Source organism: Manacus vitellinus, unplaced genomic scaffold (assembly GCF_001715985.3).
Source record: "Manacus vitellinus isolate BGI_N305 unplaced genomic scaffold, ASM171598v3 scaffold_21_pilon, whole genome shotgun sequence".
Taxonomy (NCBI): domain Eukaryota; kingdom Metazoa; phylum Chordata; class Aves; order Passeriformes; family Pipridae; genus Manacus; species Manacus vitellinus.
In genome coordinates, this window is record NW_021939546.1 from 10,425,868 (window position 1) to 10,447,615 (window position 21,748).

Sequence of the window (21,748 nt, forward strand, 5' to 3'; positions counted from 1 at the left end):
CTTTTTCTTCTTTCTGTTTGTATTGCTGTCTTTATGGTGTGAAACCACAAGAGCCCTGTTTCTTAAAAGGTTATCAAAGATGTGGGTTTTTTGACTGGGCTCAGGTGTATTAGGAAGTGGATAGTGTCACTGCTGTAATTCAGATCTTTGTTTTTCAGTTAAGTGCTGCCCTGAGCAGGATTCTAATCCAGAGCAGGAGCTAAACTGAGTGCAAACACATGCTGCTCCTGGAACAAGAAGGTATTTAAGTTCTTAGAAAGAAGGACTCTACCATTGAAAATTTCTCATGTTTCAGAAAGCTTCCCAAGATCTCCTTCAGACTCCTTTTTTCCAAAACAGTAATTTCTTTGAAACCAAGTCAGTCGTCAGTCTTCTCACTACCAGCTAATTCTGGCATGATGACAGTTTATTAAACTTAGTATTAGTTGACATGGAGAGAATAGGACAACTGCTATTAAACTGCTAGTAGCTGGTAGCTAAACTACTCAGATTGGACATTAATTTTTGGAACTTAAGTCCCAATTTGAATAAATATTTATTTAGTTATAGACAGTAAAAGAAGGTTCTGGAGAAATGATCTGCTGGTCAGAGCACTTGTAGATGGATATAAGGAGCTGAAGTTCAATTTCAAGGTCCAGATGGGCCAGAGCAGGGATGAATTTCTGAATTTGTGCCTCCCTTGTAATCACAAGCTCCTACAACTGCATGTTTAGTTTTAAAATTGCCTGTATTGGGGGTTAATCTGTCCTGTCTGTTATCTAAACCAACCCATAAACAATGGCTAGTTAGTCAATATCCCATTACTGGCATAGGTAGATATGCTTTGTTTCTAATTAAACATTAATTGAACACTGTTGCTTGCCCCCCTACCCCCCACCCCCAACAAATGGTGGACTAAAGTTCATAATTGCTTCCACAAATACTGCTCCTTTCTGTTGTAAAACTTAATGTAAGACAGGAATCACAACTAAAGAATGGCTATGCAAAGCTAAAGCAATCGGCATCATGTATAGATTTAGGTTGTTAATGGCACTGTGTGTGGTCTGTATAGTTTTTCCTACCCTTGTTTACTCTATTTTTTCAAAATAAATACAATTTAAAGGGAAGAGTTTTTTGGCTCCCGCTGCTCACCACATACTTTAAGACATAATCCGTTGTTTGTGGCATTACAATAATCTGTATAGGCATTAAATAACTGATGTCACAAGCACAGGATTATAACCACAGCTCTGCAATTTACATAGTAATACAACAAAGTATGAAAAACCTGCGTGGCAGTGTGTTACCAAAACTAACCCTTTAAAATGCTGAGTTAAATCGTGGACTGAGTAGATCCTGAACCCTTGCTGTGTAAGTACATTTAAAACGTGCACACAGCCACAGCCACCTTTTTGTTAGAGCAACTACAAACAGGTTTGATTCCAACCTGGATGTGGAGGCAGACCATGGAGAAATGGGCCTGTTCTCCTCCTTCATTTCTTTCAGGCCCAGAGCTTTTGGGAAAGAGCAGAGCAAAGTACACACGAGGCATTGGCTGTATCATCCCTTCTTTTCCCCCAGCCTTTACTGTGGCAGAAATACCAGGGTTTGTGAGCTGTACTCCATGGACTCACATACTCTGCTCAGGGTGCAAAGGGCCCAGAGCCTTGGCTGTCCGTGCATTAATTTGTCTCAGCATTTCAGGTTTGGATTAACATGGAGGGTAGAAGCCTATGAAACTGGGAGGTCTGAGTCAAGTCTGCCAGTTGAGTTCAATGAAGTGATTGGATTTGCTTGCCATATTTTGACTTGGTTTAAAAACAAACTGTTATTAACTAATCAAAGTGTCCTTTTACATCTGAGAATATGTATGTGCATAGTATACATCATAAACCATAAAACTGCTACCAATGTACTTCTATTCCTTCACTAAGGTGCATAAGGATCCTTATTTACAAATGCAGAAGGATAGAAAACTGAAGAGGCTTCGGGTTGTCATAACTCTTATTGGCAAAGTTAAGGATCAGGTCATTCCAAAGCAGTTCATTCCTCCTCTCTTTCCAGAGATAAGATAGCCTTGACAGCTTTCTGTTGTGACTGTTAATATTTATGGTGAACTGATGGGCTTTTTTTTGATTCCTAGTGTTCACTAAGAATTGGGTTACTATCCTAATGAGCGTGCTATATGTAAATAAGGCAACCTATAGATGGAGCACCAGTAGATGTCACTCAAGAATATGTGGAAGAGACCATGAAATGAGTGTGACCAATAAAGCTGCTGAGGGTGCTCGGCCTCCCATGGCTTTGGGCAATGATCCACTGCTTTTGGTAGCCACCTGCTCACCAAGGCTTTGGGGTTGTGACCTCCCACTTCTGCCACGGATACTGCAGAGTGTTTGTGTGTCTGCCCAGAGACACCTCCCATGGCTTTTCCACCTTTCCTTAATGTTTTTTGTATTAATGTTCTTTCTAAATAGCTTTTGAGCACAACAGGACTGTAAGAACATTGTGCATGAATCTTCTGTTCCTGAGACAAATAGTTCAAAGGGGGAGAAGGAGAGGTCTTGGCTACTTGTTCAGCAGTGTTTTAGAAAAATAGGAAGGTACCAGGCATCACTGATTTTGGGAAAGAAAAACACAGGTGTCAGATATTAACTAGAAGAATATGTGCACTAGAAGTATGAGTAAAGTAACTTAATAGTTTGGCACTGTCTTTCAATATTTGGACTTGGTTTTGATTCTAAACCAGAATTGAGTTACCAGATATTGCAGCGATCAAGTGTCTGTAGAGGTCACTGTTAAAATGGTTTAAAATGCTCATTATAGTTCTTAGCATGAGGAATAACATATCCCAAGCCACTTTATAAATGTTCTTCCACACCTATATTATCAATAATTGATTCCACAGAGTAGGCTACAGCAGATGCAATTTGCTAAAATCCCAGTCAAGTGTCAACAAGCTGACTGGTTCATTTTATCATTATACCAGGAAACTTTAGCAGCTAATCATAAGGGAAGTACAAAATGTGAGATCTTGTTTCATTATATGAATAAAAGCCTGTGATTTCAGGATGGAAAGAAAAGATCATTGCTCAGCATACTGTGCTTTAAAAAAAAAAAAAAAAAAAAAGCAGCAGCTTTAAATCATCAAATTATCCATTTTAACAGGATTTGAATTAATAACTTGCTGAGATCATTACTTAAATCAGGAGTTTCTCTTTGGAGGTAAGTCTTGCACTCTGAAGGGAAGGAGGGTACAAGCAGTGAAACTTGCATTTGAGGATCCAGGCAGATGTGAAGTGCTCACTTTTTTCTAACACCTTTCTTTATCTCCTTCGTTAGGAAATTTTTCCGGATGTTGACTAGCCCTGAATATTTCTTAAACTGTCCAACAACAAACAACTAGGTTTGCACTCCTCTGTCACAAAAGTGTCTTTTGCATAGGAGCACAAAAAACTGAGGTTCATGGCTTGTAACCCCTCAGGTAGCAATGAGAAAGATGGGACACAGCCTTTGACCTCCCCACTCTGCCTCTTCTCTCTCCCCTCCGCTGTAAATCCCTCCAGGGCAAAACCAAGGAGGCTTATGGTGGTGCTTGTGGGCAGCCACACTGTGCCAAGTTGCACACTTGGGATCTCTTTGATCTTTTTCTGAACTTTTGGGTTCTTTCATGGCATAATGTTCGAGGACAGCTTTCAAAAGCACTGATGTTACAGAGTGTGGCAAGAATAAAGGCCATAGAAATGTGAAATTCACCCTTCAGTACATCCTCATCTTTATTTTGTGATTAGATACACTGGTTTCAATTACTCTTATGTCAACACAGTTTAGAGAAGAGAAACACTAGTTTAGAAGTCAAAAGGAAAAGGCACTTTTAGTGACAACTTGTGGCAAAGTTTCCAGGAAAAAAAATATAATTGCACGCTTGATTTCAATCTTAAACCCTCCGAACTGCACAGTAAATTGAAGGTTGTGAGGGACAGACACCTGTTCAAACCACATTGAAATTAGAGGGAGGAGATCAATAGCAGAGACCAGCCTGGGTAAAATACATTTTGGAAGACAAAATCCTCGTGTGGTCCCAGAGAGTCAATTCCAGCATCCTGTGAGGGGACTGTGGCAGGAGCTGCTGTTGAGATGGGCAGTTGCCTTTGGGTTCACAGCTGCAGAAAACACTGCCCAGAGAGGGAAGGCAGTAAAATGGCACAAACCCAACAAGAACTTCTAAAGCTGATGTCAGCTTAGGGCTTAGGAATTTTATATGGAGACTCAGAGCAAGGCAGGTAGAGATGCCCTTGCTGTCTAGAAAACCTCTACTGGCTCCTGGGACTTGGGTGCCTGGGAAGCTGAAGAAGCTCCCAGCACAGTGGCCTCACATATGCCATAGATCCCTGAATGGCTGCTGCACTGCTGGGTGTTGGGGGCTTGGAGATGATGTGCTGGGATAGAAGGCAGGGGTGAGAATATTTTTTTGGATCATGGCGGGAGGAGGAGTAGGAAGATGACTTTATAATTGGTTTTTTATCACTCTTTCTGACTATATTGACTTTATACTTGACACAGCTTTGGCTGGCAAGTAAGGCCCAGATACATTCAGAATTAGATATGACTGGGCTCATTCTTACATGAGAAGAAAATCATCGGTTGCTACAGAAACAGCTCCATATCAGTCTCGTGGGGCATCTTTGCATCTGGCTTTTTTTCCTTCTCTTTTGCTAATCTGTAGATAAGAGTCAAAGCAAGTGCAGCACATCCCACATCTCTATAAAAGGTTGGAAGAACTCTGCAGAGAGCAAAGTGTGAAAGAACATCTCATAGATAAGCTAAACTTAAATGAATGAGTTAATTTACACTCCCCCTGCATTTTTTTTTCAAGTTTTGCAACTCTCTCTAAGTTAATTGAGGTGAAAATTAAATGACACCAGTCAGCAAATATTTTAAAGACCACCAAAATCAAGGAAGAGAAAGGAGGCACTCAGAAAAGGAGTTCCTAAGAAACAGGAAAAAAACTGAGGGGTGAGTTAGAATCTATGTCGAGAAAATTGCATCTTGCAATGGAATAATAATCCAGGCTGACTTTCAGGCAAGTTGTTTAACTTGATAAATTAAGGAATTAGTTAAAAATAAGTGTATATTATGGGTGAACAGGGACCATTCTGCACACTTCAGACCAGCTCACCAGCGACGTTCTTCAACTGGTTTTCTAAAACATAATGAATTCTTGATGCTTAGTAGATTAATATTTATTGAGTGAATCAATGCTTAATTTATTAAAAAATTGCCTTCCTTGTATTTTAATATGATTTATTACTCATCAGTGCTTATTGCATTAATTAAAGATTGTGTTAATTTTGTGGAAGTGAACACGATCTGCCGCAGGTTTGCTGTGCTGTGGGGACTGTGCCTCTGGGTAGTGCCAACCATGGAAACTGCTGGAGGTGGGAAGCTGGGATGAGTCACCTCTTCCTGCCCTTAGGATGTCAGATAGCCAGCAAAGTGGAAAAGAGGATGCTGCCCCTCAAGGGTAGGACAGGATTACAGTGATAGCAATACTGTGATGATACGGGGAAAATTTCTGTTTGCCTCCTTCAAATTATGGCTGATGCTGTGGAATTCGTTTTGGTGTTTCTTATGGAATGTCTTTTTGTCAACGTAGGTGAAATCCAGCCTTAGAGACATGGGAAACTGTCACCTCTTTCCCAACCAGGAACGACAGTCATTGTGTTTCAGTGCTCAAACTGTAAGAAATTCTTGGGACAGTAGGTTGCCTGGAGATTGGGATGGTCCCAAGCATCTCAGCAGGGGCAGGTGTTTGAGAAGTGGAAAATTCCTAAAGGCAGAACAAAAAAAACCAGACATCTTGTGAGCTGAGTCTTTCAAGAAATCTGTCAAAACAGGGAGAGGGTGATCCTGCTGGAGGGGGGCCACAGCTGCAATTTGCATCTCTCAGCACTGAAGAAAGAAGTGAATATATAAAGCCCCACAGCCACGATACTTCTGGTGAAATTATTTTATTAATGGGTGTGACATTTGTAATGTCTCTCTCTTTAAATTCAAATACCGCTGTTTTTATAGCTACTCATAAGTGAGTCTGTCTGTTTTTTTAAAAAAATCCATCTAGTTACTAGGCTGCTTGCATCCAGCTGAGCCCTGGAAACGGCAGAGAGCTAGTCCCTGAGATCTGAGAGCAGGCTGGAATTTCCAGAAAGTGGTTGGATCCATAATTAGGGTACTTTTGCATGTTTAAATGCACAATTCTGCAATGCACTTTGCTGTTTGCTCCTCTCCGGGGCTGGGGTGAGTGTGCACAAACTTCCCTTGACGAGCTAAATCAGTGAAACCTCTTCAAGGTCCAATGAAGGTCAGAGCAGAGAATTTTTTCCTCTCCTGGTCACCAGGCAGGCAGGAACCCCTGTGCTCCAGCCTGGAGCGTTTCGGTGGAGCCAGTGCCAAGGACCTGGTGGCATTTCAAATCCCTCGCAGCAGTTAGGTGTTAGATGCAAAAGATCAGTGCTGCTCCACTTGAAGTCAGAGAAATAACTTGAGCTTAAAGTTCAGCATATACACAGAGATTTCCTGGATCTGGAGTTAATTTGTTTTTTCCAAGGTCAGCCTGAAGGCAGCATCCAAACTGGAAAAAAAATGTTAAAAACTGAATGTTTGACTTCTAATAATTTAATTTTATTTCCCATTTTGTTTAACCTCTCCTATATGCTTTTGTTTTCCTGACGTATCAAGTTAAGCTATTTAGGTTTTTATTTAATGTTTATTTTTACTCCATTTAATAGACTCAAGTCAGGACTGGGGGCCAATCAGGCTGCATGCCTTTCTCTCTATTCCAAATCTTTGCATTTTGCAACTTTCTTTGATGCAGGATATTTATATTCCACCTTTTTTTTTCCTAGTAGAGAAGCTTTCACGGAGTATAGGCTTTGGATATATATTTTCTGCTCTAGCTGCTCATTAGATATACAGCATTTGGAGTTCCAGTTGTGCTGAGAAATGTAAGCAAAGCTTTTGGCCCAGTGGGGGCTAAGCTTGGCATTTCATAGCTTTGTACATATGAATCAGGATTAAGGTGCAGGATCTATATAAAATTTAGCTCATTAGGAGATGTTTCGTCTTACGGCTCCCACTGGGAAGGTGGGTCCTTTGCTTACACACAGTATTCCTCATTTTACTTTCCTGCTCCCTGGGAAAGGAGGGGGGTGAGCAGCCCCCTGCAGAGTAGGTACAGCAGTTCTTGTGCAGGGGACACAAAGCAGCAGCAGGGTATTCCTCTCCCTTTCACCATTACCCTGCACACCTGGAAAAAGACTTGGCACACACTGGCCTCGATATTTTATACTAAAGCAAACACAGTCGAGCACAGTGCTGAGGTCGTACTTGGGATGACTTACCAGAGCTGAGAGAACATGGAGTGCCCCTGAAAACAGACAGACAGGACTTCTCTCACAAATGTGATTTGTGTTGTACCAGATTTAAGGTGCTGAAGGCCAGAAAGTTTTCAGAAAATGTGGGATTTTTCAGCCTCACACCCCACCTGGCTTCCCAGCGGGCCACGTTCCCGTTGGGCACATAGCTCAGGTGTATTCAGTGGATGACCATGTCCATGCGCTTCAGCCAGTGAAGCTTTACTACAGAGAAATTATGGATTTGGAAGGGAGTTTCATCAGTCATAATTTCCAAGGAAGAGCGTTCACAGTAGGGAATACCAAGTTGATGTTGCCTCCTCAAGGACTTTCAGCTGTCACGCAGGGAATACAGTGAGTGCAGTGATGAGAATTAGATTAGAAGAAGATCAATAGGGCTGGCAATAAATGAAAGTAACACAGACATTATTGAGCAAATTAGGGGAGAGAAATTAAACTGGACAGTATAATCTTCAATACCAGCTAGACACACTACTGTTGGGCAAAATTAGGGAGACAACAGTAAGTTAGAAAGTGCTATGATGAAGAGGCATTAACAGTCTGTGAGATGGGGAAAGCCCTGCTTGTGATGGAAAGCTCTCAGCCCACAAAAAGGTGGAAAAGGGTGATAATGGTCCAGGAGCACACATGGATTTAAGTGGTGGGCTACAGAGGGGTAACAGTGGGGAGATCACCTAAGACTGGGAACATGGAGCAGGCAGCAGCACTGGCTGCATGTTACAGGGAAAGGGAACCTCAGATGCACCCCACCATCACGAAGGCTTTGGTGGCATAGCTTGTTCCAGGCAGAAAATTTTCCTAACCTTCTAACAGTACAGGTTGGTTTGCCATGTGAAGTCTTGCAGGCCTTCCAGAAACACTCCTCTGTGTAAACTTGATTATTTGCCATAATAACTTCCCTGTATTTTGCTGTCTGTACAGATATCCACTGATGATCAAGTCAGGCAAGCTTTTGGGGTGAGGGATATCCGGTGGCAATGAGATCCATGGGCCGACTGCACTCAGCATGAAAAGAAACTTTCCTTTTATCAGTCTTGAGTTTGTCTAGATACTCTTACATGTCTTTGAAAGGTTCACCCCAAGGCAATATAATTGTGTTTGATCACATACAGGCATTGAGTCAGTGATTGATATGAATAAAGAACTTAGTGTTGCTCGTCCCGGTTCCATGTCTTCTTCCCTGTGGAATCAGAAATCACTTTTATAAATATATCGGTCCATCTGTGCTTCTAGCTATCCATTTCAAGTGTATGTTCCAAAAAAGAAATAGTAACACTTTATAAGTGCAAATAAAAACACATTAAAAGGACTGAGCAAGGGGTTTTTCTTCCTCATAAAGTGCATGTGGATCCCTTCCAAAAGAGTTACTGTGAGCCATGTAACTTGTAATTAATTCTGCTATAAATGTCAGAACACTTACTTTGCAGGTCTAAGCTGACCCACTAAAATTAGTCCCCTTTTAACAATTCCTTTTATAATTTGTTTTCCAGCAGAAACGACGGCTTGACCTCCTGACAATAACCAGCCCCGGTAAGTGAGCTCTGCCGCCCAGCTCTCTTCTCTTTTCTTAAAGAGATGGTTGTCTAAATGTGTTTTTCCCCCGTCTCTGACATGCAAAATGAAAAACACTGCTCCCCAGAAAATCTTTCACCTAATAACAAGTGACAGCTATATTGTGCTCGGCAAAGCCCCGGGCAGTTATCCGTTCACAGAGCTGCCTCTTCAGACCTTTACTCTATGAATTGGAGTGCTGATATTTCTTTAAGCCTCCTGGGGTTACAGTTAGTGGTATATCTGCAGGGCAGATGCCCTCAAATTCACAATGTGTGTTCAAGTATCACGGAAATGCAAGCTTGGTGGCAAACGTGAGCAGTTTGGGGAGTAAGGAGATGGTGGCCCTCTATGAGCGTGGTGGGAGGCAGGAGGCCCATGCTCAGGGCTGAGAACCCTGAAGTGGATCTGCAAATATTTAGGTAAAAGGAAAATGCTTTACACTATCTGCTTTGTGGTGGCTTTTGCAGTTTGCCTCTTGAAGAGATAAACCAAAATGTGTTGTATTGGGCAAGTGTTGGGCTCTTTGGCATTGTGAGTTTTGAAGTCAGCACCGTGGCTGAGATGCAGGTTGGATCAGTAGTGCGTGCCCCTCTGTGATCTCAGCTCTTCAGGCTGGGTGGCTTTTCATTTATTGCTATTTGTCTGGTTCACTCTCTTTCCATTAGCTGCTGCAGAAGTTTGCTGCCCACCAGGTTCAGATGTACACCCTGCTCAAAGAGTGCCACATTTTGGTTAACTTTTTCAGTTTTTCAGACGTGTGTATGTATTAAGCTCTCAGGTTGGCTTTAACTGGGACTAATGAGTTCTGGCTTTAACTGGGAATAATGTGTTAGCGAAGTGAACAGGTGTTATGGGAAGTGAACAAAATGTGACACACATTTGCTTGGATAACAATTTTGCATCGATAATTGTTCTGACACTCTGAATGTAGATATAATCTGTGACATGGTTTCTCCTTCACTAACCTTGTTAAAGTAATAAGAAGTAAAATAAGGAGGAGGAACACTTTGTTGGGACAGATGTTTGAGGCTATTGGCAATTGCATCACATTTTTGCATGTTCACTTTTCATGCAGTTTGCAATTATGTTAATGTATGCTCAGGGCACTTGCTGATAAAAGCAACAATACAGTGTGATACAGCCATTGTCACTATTCTGACTGTAACTTCAAGGACAAACATGGCACATTTTTCATTTTCCATATCTTCAGCATTCCTTGTTTCTAGAGGAAAAGGAAAAAAAGATCTCTAAAGGTCTTAATCACAAGACACACTCAGATCTTGGATAAGGGCACCAAAGTCCGCAGTTACTTTTTTCAATAAGAGAAAAAGAGTGTTGAGGAGCAGAATAACTTAATGTGAGAGTTGTGTGTAACACAAAGTTATGATACCTTCTTCATCATTTTCAGATGAATCACTGGAACAGTGAAAGAGTTGACTAGTTTGAGTTTGTGCATAGATGTGGTCACAGTAAGCAGCTATAGCTTCATATCTCTCACTTTAATACAGCAATCTACTCAGTCAACACAGCAATTAGTTGGAAGGTCTTCAATAACTGTAGGTAGACATGCTGCACTAAAGGGGGGAAAAAAGCTTTCCATAACATGTATTTTTTCTGGAATGCAAGTTTTACCATTTTATATTTAACCAGAAATCTACAATATTGGGTACATAGGAAAAAAAATAATATTTGTTCCATGATTACATAATTGAGTGCATATAGTTTTGCTTTCAATAGAGGCATCTTCAAAAGAAGCTTGGTGCTGGATCAGGCCAAACTTACCAAAGAGCCTAAAGCTGAGATTTTTCAAAGAGGCTGAAAAAGTTAGGCACTTAATTCCTGGTAGGATTGGAAAATGTCAGCCTGTGGATTAAAGGGTCTAGTTTCAGCCCTACAAATACAAAAATAAAATAAAATAAATCATAGCCTTAGGGCTTTTATCTGTCTTTGGAGACTGCTACTTTAAAATATTTCATTCTTTGAGTACTAGCTCTAAGATCTGACACTGACAGTCTGCTTTTACAAAGTCTTGATATCGGTTATGATGGCTGAGATCGGCCTTAATCACTGTCATCCCTTAATTTACTGATTCAAATGAGGGACTGGGCTATTTGGTTGCACCTGTTAATCCTGTGGGACTTGCTTCTGTTCTCCACCTTGCCGCAGGCAGGCAGCCTTTGCTCCTGGTGGAGGTCACTCAACCTTACTTAAAGTGGGAAAGTCCTCTCTGTCTCACAAGCAGTATAGGCTACCAAAACCCTATTGCTTGATTGTAAGAAAAGACAAAGAACTTCAAAAGCAAAGGTGACCTCTGTGATTTGCACCTCTGTCATGATGAATATCATCTTTCTTTTTCGTGTGTGTGCGTGAAACTCTTGAACCAGATTTTGTACGTTTAGTCGAGAATTGATGGTAATGCCTTGCAAGTATTACAACAGCTCTTCTCCATGTGCCACTAAAACCATTTCCGAAAATCGATCAGCCAGTTAATGAGACTAATTGCAAGATAAAATAATGCCTTTAATGTCAATTAAGGAGTGTTGAGACACAGGCGCCAAAACGTTCAAAAGTGAGTTTGTGGGATTACAGAAACCTACATCATCTCATGGCAGCCACACTGTTCCCCATGGATGTTGCACTATTCCCCAGGAATCAGTGATGGGCCAGAAGTAGTGCCCATTCCTTGTTCCCTGAATTTCCTTCTACCCATGCTGTGCTGAACCCACAGTGTGAGGGTGACCCACCACTGCCTCCTGCCTTGCTCCAGATGATTTCCAAACCCTGATCAATGCATGTGTGGCCTTGTGAAACCTTGCTGAACAGTGCTGGACTTAAAAGCACATTTATATGTTAAACTGAATAGGTATAGATCATTAATCTGTAATCTGGACTGAGAGAAGTCTGGAAAAAAGCGGAGGGGGGGAAAGAAAAAGGAAGAAGTACAGATGCAGCTCCAACTACACAGTTTGTATGCAACATGCAGGGCTGACCTCTTCCAGCACCCCTAAGAGAACAGCTACAGGAAGCTCCACACCGTGCCCCAAACTGGAGGAAGTCTTTGCTTTGCTTTGGATCTCCAGAAACAGCCAGACACAAATGATGCATAAGCTGGGAGCCAGCCAGACTCCCTCGTGCTCAAACACATTCCTTTGAAGTACCTGACACCCCTGTAAAACGTGGAGGGGAGTTCACCGCTCTGCCTTACTGCTGAGTAGCTGGAGGAATGTTAAGTTAAATTTATCAATGCTCTCGCCACACTCCTTTCTTCTTGCCCCTTGACACGTGAGGTACAATTAGAGTGCAGCGCCGGCACAGCTCGGGGTGCCGGAGTCAGCGCTGATGTGCACGGTGGGGTGGGGGAAAGACGTTAAAAATTCATTAGGAGCTGGCAGGGCCGTGCTGGCGGGGAGTGGGGCATAATGAGATTTGAGTTTTGGTAATTTAGGTTTTCTTTAAACTTAGTTTTACCGCTGAATTTGATCCAAAACATTTCCTTAATGCTATTCTAATTGTCTTCGGGCTTCAGGAGCAAAGCTTCAGGTGGTTTAACTCGGCCTTGTTGCACAAAGAAGATGAGGATCTGCCCTTAGTTTCTGCATGATCATGTTCTAGTAGCACTTTGAACATGCACATACAATCACATCACATTTTTTGGTAACTGCTCAATAGTTGCAAATAAGATATCCCTGTTTCCATAGCTTTTCCATGGAGACAAAGCTTTCTGCATCTCCTGTGTTTATGATAATAACACAGCTTTCCAATTTCTCCTCTCAGTAAGGTAAGTTCCTCTCCCACTGAAGTATTTTTTAATTATTGATACCATAAATGGAAGTGTGTTGGAAACTATTGGCTTTGAAAATAGCTAACATGTGATATTATCCAAGAACCATCAGGAAAATTCTTTTGAAATTCTCTTTGATTCAGCCGTCCTCAGGGCTTTATCCTTCTCTACCAGTTTCTCTACTGCCAATTTAAAATAACATTCTCTTGAAATCAGTGCAATGTCAGGAGAAATTCATCAGCACCGTAGGTGCATGTTTCCCAGATGTGTATAAACCTACTACATTTGGCAGCAGTAAATTGATTGCATTTAAAAAACCTGGGGTAGTTGAATATTCCGTAGTGCCCAGCTTGGCTACAGCATGGAATACAAAGCAATTTTTTTTAAGTTTCTTTCAGCTCTCTTTTAGGCGCCACAAAGTAAGCACTGACTCCATAATTCCTGCCTTTTGATTTACTCAGATTTTCCTGATGTGTAAACCACATCAGAGGTTTACATGCGGGGACAGAATGAGATATTCCTAATCTCTGTTGAGATTTGATAAGAAATGTTAATGACTCGTGTGTGCTTCCCCCTAATATTCAAGATCTTACACTTTTAAACAGGGAAAAAAGCTTGATTTTAAAAGTATTTATCAGTCTGATCTATGTGGTAAAATAGTCTGCCCCCTTTAATATCATCAGTGCTGCATGCTCTAAAAATGTCTCCATTTCATTAATTTGTGATATACTGCTACCCTGAATTCTTTTAAGGTGGCTTTAGCTTCTGCCATACATATTTTACTGCTTTAAATTATAGATATAGGACTGTTGCCTGGTTAATTTCCTCTGGTTAGGAAAATATATTTCTGCTCTCCTGGCATTGCATAAAGTGATATGTGGGATTTGCTATATTTTTTAGCTGATTAAGTTTTGCATTTCTACATATTACTGCTTATGAGACCTCAAGTGAAACTACGTAAAGGAAGGAGAAGTTTTATAGTATATTTCAAAGTTTCATTTAACTATAAATTCCACCACTAAGCCCCGCTACAAGACTTTTCCATTACCTTCCTGGATAGTCTGGCTATCAACTTCTTTCTAATTGAAGCATGAAAATAATATGAACTCAAAGTCATGAAGCTATAAGCCAGGTATTAGTAGAAATGATACTGACTAATAAAATGTGACAGAAAGTTGTTTGTGGCCAAAACTCGGGGGTTTTTGCTAGCCCTTATTAATTAACAGTACATTGATTTTGGTCTAAGTATGTGTCAAAGGATAGCATCAAAGATTTTAAAGAGCCTTACATAACTGCTGCTCATGTTTGTTAGGGATGCTTCACATGCTAGTTTACTTGGAAAGGTGGTGGAGAAAAGAAATTACTTATCATTCCTGTAATAATTCAATCTTTTAATGCTCAGTGATAGATAGAGGTGAAATTATTTCCCATATCACTAAGACACTGGGTATTAATCCACCCATTTGCCTAAAATACTATAAGATAACTGGGGAAGTCAGAACCTCATTTCTCAGCAAGGCAATAGACCCCAAATGGTTTGTCTGAACCCACTGTATAAGAATTTCCCTACCACACAAATAAAATATAAATGCTAGAGTCTCAGCTCAAAGTGAAATTCCCCTCTTGTCTGTCTTAGTTGAACCGTAAAGCTACAGGAAAAAGTTTGTTCCAGACTTGAGGAAACTTCAGTAAGATGATGTGCTAACAGGGAGCAGAGAGAAAATATGCACTTTTTTTTTTTTTGGTGCCATTAGGATGGCTTCAGCTGTCCTGAGGCTAATTAGGAAATTTTACTATATCCAATTTCTCATCTTTACCGAATCTGAAGAGCCGTAAGAATTTCCATTTGCTGTGCTAAGGAGAAGTAATATTGTTGCTTGTAATTACTCCTTCATGCAGATCAGTACCTTCCTAATTCTTACTTATACCTTTCCATTTGCCAGAGTAATAACTGCAGAGATGCCTTCCACTCACTGAACGGTGTTGCTGTTCCTACTGTCTTTTCCCTTGGTTCACATGTCCCGAGAGAATAAGTCCTCCTTGATCTTTCTGCCTGTCCCCTGACCTATCCCAATTTCTCTCCCCAAACATCACCCACATCCACCTCAAATATCACAGTTTGGAGTTTATTAAAATGACACTTTTTTGATTCAATAATGAAACCAGAATTTTTTACCCATTTAGTGGTAAAATATTTACTTGCAGTAAGGCTGTTTCATCCCCACCTTTGCATTTTAAAAAACTGACCTTTTTTTTGGATACATGTAGAATAAGTGATATTTGCAAAGTCGAAGTAAGACTGCAGAGAAGATATTCTAAAGGCTAATCCATTACTTTTGAAGAAAAATATCAAGCTTTTCCACAATCCCTTATTATTATTCTGGGTCACCATGGTGTTTCCATGCACCTTGGCATGTCCCTTTAATTGGATCCTTACATAGGAAGGTCCGGCATAGTTGCATTGAAAGCTGACATTTCTAACTAACTGACCTTTTCAGGCCCAGTGACACTCCTATAATGATTATCCTCTAGCATTGTTTGGACACAATACCACATACTTCACAGCACATAAAGAATATGTTCTTTGAGAACTATTCAAAATGCCCAATCTCAAGTTAGCAAAATGAGAAAATTGGGTGCAAACATTCATCAGAGTGTTATTGTGCAGGTATCGATTTGAATGCCCTTTCATTTCTCTGGGAAAAAGTGTTGTATTATAGAGCTCTAAATTAACTTCTGTTCTGTTTTTTTCCCCCCAGTAAGTATAAAAAGGTCAAATTCATTCATAAGGCTGAATAGATTTGCAGGATATAAGCAATAAGATAGCAATCAACCTTCAAATAACCTTTAAAGAGACAGTATCTTTTCTTATGAACAGTAATTGATCTGCTCATTAAGTCACTGCGCACTCTTTGGGGCTCACCTAGGCAAAAACGGGTAAGACCTGTGACGAAAGGACGTCAGCTACAGCAAAGCAGGGATGAATCCTCACTTGGAAAGAGAAATATTTTACGGGTTTCTGAGGGGTGTAAAGTTGAGGAGAGGACTGATATTGAAATGTGAATTCCTTGACTTGCCTGTTACAAGGGTGAGTGAAAAAGAAACAGAGACGACCTTGAAGTGTGAATTTGGTATTTGTGAGGATGACGATTGTAGCATGTTCATACATGCCTGAAATCTGGATACATCCTCGACTTCCCTTTTGAATTTAGTGGCTGGTGTGGGGGTGTGATCACTGCCTTTTGCCTCTGGTTGGTCTGTGTATGGGGGAGTCTATGTATAGTTGGTACATGTATAAGGGGTTGGTGTACGTATAGGGGAACCCCTGCTGCACATCACACATGGTTTGCCACCGTGTATTGTTCTTCTTCTGTTAAAATAAGTCAGCAACTGCTTTCTTTGCGCCATAAGGGCTCTCGAGGTGTGTGTAGGGGTTCATCATCTCTGCCTACACAGATGTAAAACCTGCATCCAGGTTGTTGCAGCGCTGTCCCCCAGTGCAGCCTCCTATCACCCTCACACGGTCCTGGGCTGTGGCTCTGCAGCTCTTCTTGTGCAAGGGGGAGCTGCTAAAGGGCTGCTGGAAATTTCTCCAAGGAAGCTGTATTTAGCCAGAGAGTCACCTAAAGTGCTGGGATTGTCAATTTAAGATAGCAATCAGGAGATTAGTGTTCTGGCCATGTCCATATTTCATTTCTGCATGTAAATCCACATTATGTTTTTAGCGTTATTTTTATGAATTGCACATAGGCTGAGGACTATCTGTGCATAATTGATTACAATGAGTTGTCTTGGTTTTTATCTTTGATCAGAATTTTCAGAGGCAGCAAGTATCCCAGGTGACGACGCTTTTTATGCAGTAAATGTTTGCACATGAGGCTTTCTGTTTTACTTCACAATGTGCAGAATGAGCATCTCGCTCATTTAGAGGGAGTGAAAATGAGCAGTTCTGTGCACAGGTGTATCGTGCTCCTTCTCTTTTTGCATAAGCTTGGGGAAAACTTAAAATAGTAACTTTTTTTCTCGTTGAAAAAACCCAACATTTCTTGAACATCAGATGTTTTTAGAAAGAATGGAAAGCATTCTTCCTTTTTAATGAAATTTTAATTTTCAAGGTCATCTGTATGGAAAAAGCCTCTTCATTTAAGGGTTTTTTGTGGGTTTTTTTTGTTTGTTTGTGGGGTTTTTTTGTTTGTTTTTGTTTTTTGGTTTTTTTTTTTTTGCTTAGTGACCTGAACAAGACTTAGTAAAAATCAGTGTATTAAATATCTAGAAGACAGCAGAGGGTTTTATTGTATCCCAGTCCAGAGGGGTGTCATCGTACTGGATGCAGTGTGAGCTGCCCCTCAATATTGGGCAATTTAAGTAGACAAAGCAAGGGGCAATGGGCAGGAAACATGGAAAGAGAATGCCAAAAGAGAAAATTATTTTCATAGAAGTGCATTTTATTTTTGAGAAGCTGCCCACTACTATCTTTGTCATCTTCTAGACTCATGTTTCTCTTTTCTTTCCTCCAGTCTCTGATGTAACAGAAAATGGCAAAACAGTGATGATTATACAGCTACAACGAGTGGGACTGAGGAATAGGGGAGCTGGAACTGCACAAAGGACTTTTTCTTAGCTCATTTGTTTCTAAGAATTGCCAGTGGGCTCATTTTTCTGGTACGCAGAACATCTTCTGTTAAAGCAGTTAGCCAAGGTCACAGGGAAACCCACAAGAAAGGATAACCTGGAGCCTCTGTTATTATTTTGAGCTTGTAACAAAGGAATTTTTAGTAGAGATTCAAATGGGGAAGGCGTGAGGGTTTTGTGAATTCAGACTTAAAGTGCAACATAACCCATGGTGGAAAAGTAACTTGTTCATCACACAGCTCAGTGCAGGATTGGAGGGAGTTATTTGAGGTGCTGCTAAATGAGATAACGTGAGCACTGTTAGGCAGTAGTATCACTGCAGTGTCCTTAAAAAGCAGGTTAAAGGAAGGTGAAATACTGTTTTAACACCACAGTGTCCTCCTGGTGTTGCAGCTGCTGTGGTGTCTGCACAAGACCCCGCACTGGACGATGCAGAGGCTGTGAGTGCCAGGACAGAGAGTGCTGCCAGAGGAGCGAGGCTGGGGAGGGGAAGGGGTGCAAGGCAGCGAGGGATAAGGTCTGCAGTGGGGCCTGAGGAGGGCAACATAAACCAGAAAGTCGGTTTTGCTGGGCCATACAAATCAAAATGAAAATAAGTGTGTTCAAAATACCTGGGAGATGGCAGGAGATTGTATTATTCTTGATGCTTTATTATATTACCTGCCCTGTTACACAGCTGCATCCCTTGTCCTTATCCTCTGTGGGCTACCAGAAGAAAGGAAGGATTTTCTGTAGAGACACTGATTTTCCCACCCATCCTTCTGGGAGCCTCAGAACAGTGCAAAATCCTGCCGTGCTGCTGCCGTCCCCTGCACTGAACCGGCCTCCCAGCCATTCCTTCCAGGGACTGGGAGGGTGTAGGGCCCATGGCTGGATGTAAAGGGAATCCTCACTTAGACCTTCCGCACATTTGCTTTGGGATCTGATCCAGAGCACTTAAGTTGCTGCTGATTTCGAACAAACCCCTAATTGTTGTCAAAGGTTGAACAAACCTGACAGCAAGAGCAACTTCATGTGATCCTGAAGTGAACCCCCTCATTCCAGCGGGTGGGTTTGCATTTTGCTATCCAAGCACTCAAATAGCTTTCTACACACTGGAAAATTTTCCTAAATGGTCTCATTTGGGTACCTGGGACAGCTGCTCTGGGCTTTGGGCTGCACCACCGGCAGCAGCACAGCCAAGCAAGGTGTTCTCATCCCTCTGCCCCAGGCACAGGGGCCACCTCTGCCACAGAATTGGCTTTCCCATGGGATGCGTGGCCACTTGTGGCGCCTCAACAAATCCCCCTGGAAGCAGGAGCCGTGGTGCCGTGTGTGTTTGTGCCCAGCACTGGCAGGGCTGCTGTATAACAGTGCTGCTGCTAATAAATACAAACCATATAGATGTCAGGTTGCCCTGGGAATGTATTCCCGCCACAAACCGGGCGGCTCTGCCGCGGTGTTCAGGAATTAACTGCGGGAGTATTACTCTCTTAAGGCCTTGTGTTATAGTTCTGTTTTCTTCACCTTTAACCCCACAATGGGTTATGACCATACTTTCTCTTATAACTAAATGCTCTTCTGTCCTCTGACAAAACAGATTTGTGTCTTTTCATAGCTTTCTGTAGAGGGCTAATAATACATGGGAAAGCTTTACTGCCCACAGGAGACTTTGCCTGGCCGTAATAATAAGAAATGCTGTTGAAAAGTCATGATCAATGTTAATTCAGTTATTTTTCATTTTCTCTTTTTTATAATGAAATCTTCTACTTTGTGCATTTTATCCAATGCTACCCCATGAATTGCTCATTGGAGAGAGGGGTCATTGGTTATAAAAATGAGTTCTTGTTGTTTGTCCTCATATGAAAATAACTACAATATTTTAAAATGATGGATTTGAGGGAGGAAAAAAAAAAAGTGGAATCTTGGATGTACAAAAGATGTAAATATTGTTTTTCAGGTTTTATGGTTCCCAGATGCCTCCTCTAATTGCATAGCTAGCCCTGAGTTTATTAAGTTATTTTCCAGAGTCAAACTCATTTGTAAACATGTCAGAATAAAAACTAAATTTAAAAAACAAAACCTTTGGATTAGAATTCTGGAGTGATAAACAAACTAATTTAGAATGTATTTGCATGTAATTTACATGTGCCAAAATAGGATTGCATGTGGTTTGTAAATACAGGTCTTGAATCTATTTAACATTACAAAATAGCACAGAAGAAATTAATTGTAGCTTAAAAAAAAAAAAAGGTTAAAATAATAAAAAGATGGCTTAAAATGGCCCATGTTTGAATGTGATTCAATGTGCAGAAACTGGTAAGGAGAGATAAGCACGCAGAGAAAGCTGTAAATTTTAGCAGCAACATCTGTAGTCGTTAGAATACTGTGTTTTATAGCAATTCCTTACCTCCCCCCACGGACATTACTATGGCATGCAGTATATTTATTATTCACTTTCTGCAAGAGATGTTTTCCTAGCACAGCCTTAAAAAGAAGGTCTGTTTCCTTTCTTTTAATGTTCACATATTCGAAGATGACGCTGTCAGCTTCCATTTGAAGCATCTTGGCCGGTTTGGCCTGTGTGCTTTGGCTCAAGATAACAATTTAGAATTACCCAGGTTATTACAGTGGCACCAGAGGATCCATCAGCAGGTAAATCCTACACTTTTCTAGGTGCAGTCTCCACCTGGAGAAGATCTGTTGGTTCCAGCCTGCGAGTCCTCCAAGCTGAGTAGACAAGGCAGCCGCAGGGAGGGAGGAAAAGTCTGGACAAGCCAGTGGGCAGCAATGGTGATGGGACTTGTGGAGTGAGGGGACACTCAGGAAGGAACAGGCTTGGAGCAATGACCCCATGGAGCTGGCAAAGTCTTGTCAGGGGTGTCACAGGTGCTCAGGATGCAACAAGATTCATGATACTTCTTTTGCTGTGCCTGCCGGAAGGAGGCTCTGACTGAATCCCCCGGCTTGCATTGGGAAGGATGTTACAAATCCTCTAGTTTCAGCCCCCTACCATGTGCAGGGATGCCAGCTGCTAACTAGATCAGGTCTCTCAGGGTGGAGGATGGGATACCATCTACACCTGCTGTTTGGGAAATGTGCAGGACAGAGGGAATATCATCTGTGGAGATCTGCAGCCACAAGAGTTAGTCAGCAGGGCTTACTTTGGCCACTTGGCTTCTGCTCCTGCTGTCAGTGCTGAAATACATTCGTGTTCTGGGCCTTGGGATTAAACCAGCCATGGTTTTGAGGGAAGAGGAAATGCTCTTTGGAAAAGAAGGGATTGAGTAAATGCAAATGTAAGGACTGAATTTAGCAGTGCTGAAATGCATTGCTGCAGTTATAGGGGAAAGAATGCTTTATTTAGTAGTTAAAAAAAATATATGATGCATGTTTTCAGGCTTGTCTTCAAATACCATGGAATATCCTTTTCTATATTCACAGCCTAGCAGCCCAGAGTTTAAAAGTGGCAGCAAAGTAGTCCTGCAATCCTTGCTGTAACAGGGTCTGTAAAGCTCATCGATGTTGAATCTCACTTTTTCTTTTCAGACTTTGCTGAGAATAAGTAGAGATGTAAGGATTTCCCCCTTGAATCCTATGACTTTTTTTCTACACTGGCTTAGTTTCATATATTTTATTTATTTTTAGACAAAGGGTAAGAATAAGATAAAAAATTGTAGAGTGGGGAAAAGCAGATTTCTTGGGATAGGGGCAGAGCTTTGTGGTATATCTGCTACTCAGCATTTTGTTTGAGTACCATGGAAGAATATTATCATGGAGGACCAGATGTCAGGAAGCTTTCTGTACATTTTTCAGGTCATAATTCTTCTATTTCAATGTGCAGATAAATGTTTCTAAATATTTTCTTGTACTTCTTATCATTTCATCTCTGGAAGAAATTAATTGTAGCTGTAAGAAAAGGGGTTTATTTCCCACTTGGCTGTGAGCCATTTTGTATATCTGCTTTAAATGTTAATTATTAATTAGGATATAATCTATTTAAATCTCTTTAGCTGTCCATTTCTTCCAAAGAAGGCAGCTGGATGAAACAAGAAACACGCATCATTATAAAGATGATAAATTAGCCTCTTATCCCAGGAGAAGACAGTTTCTCAACACTAAGGTTGAGATATACCAGGGCTGGGGTGGAGGTGCCCCCAGCTCCCACCCACTTGGTGCTTCAGACCCAGAGTGAGGATACCAAGATGGCTTTTATAACTAAATTATTGTTAGTAAAGGAGCATCATTCCCATAACTTCCATTCTACCAGAGTTGGTGCTGCTGGTGAATGGACTTGGTGGGAGGTTGAGTGTTTTCAAGTTGCATTCGAAAGTGAGGAGTGAGAAAAACAATAGCAGGTGATATTAGGAAAGAATTCCAACAAGTAATA

At 41.2% G+C, this 21,748-nt stretch overlaps 1 protein-coding gene across 1 annotated transcript in view; it reads left to right on the forward strand.

Moving 5' to 3' along the window:
- Window positions 1-21,748, forward strand: part of AGBL4 (ATP/GTP binding protein like 4) — an 895,196-nt gene that overhangs the window by 454,744 nt on the left and 418,704 nt on the right. The window contains exon 6 of the mRNA XM_018072022.2: window positions 8,903-8,942. Coding sequence (XP_017927511.1) covers window positions 8,903-8,942 — 40 coding nt within the window. The remainder of the gene's footprint in view (window positions 1-8,902; window positions 8,943-21,748) is intronic.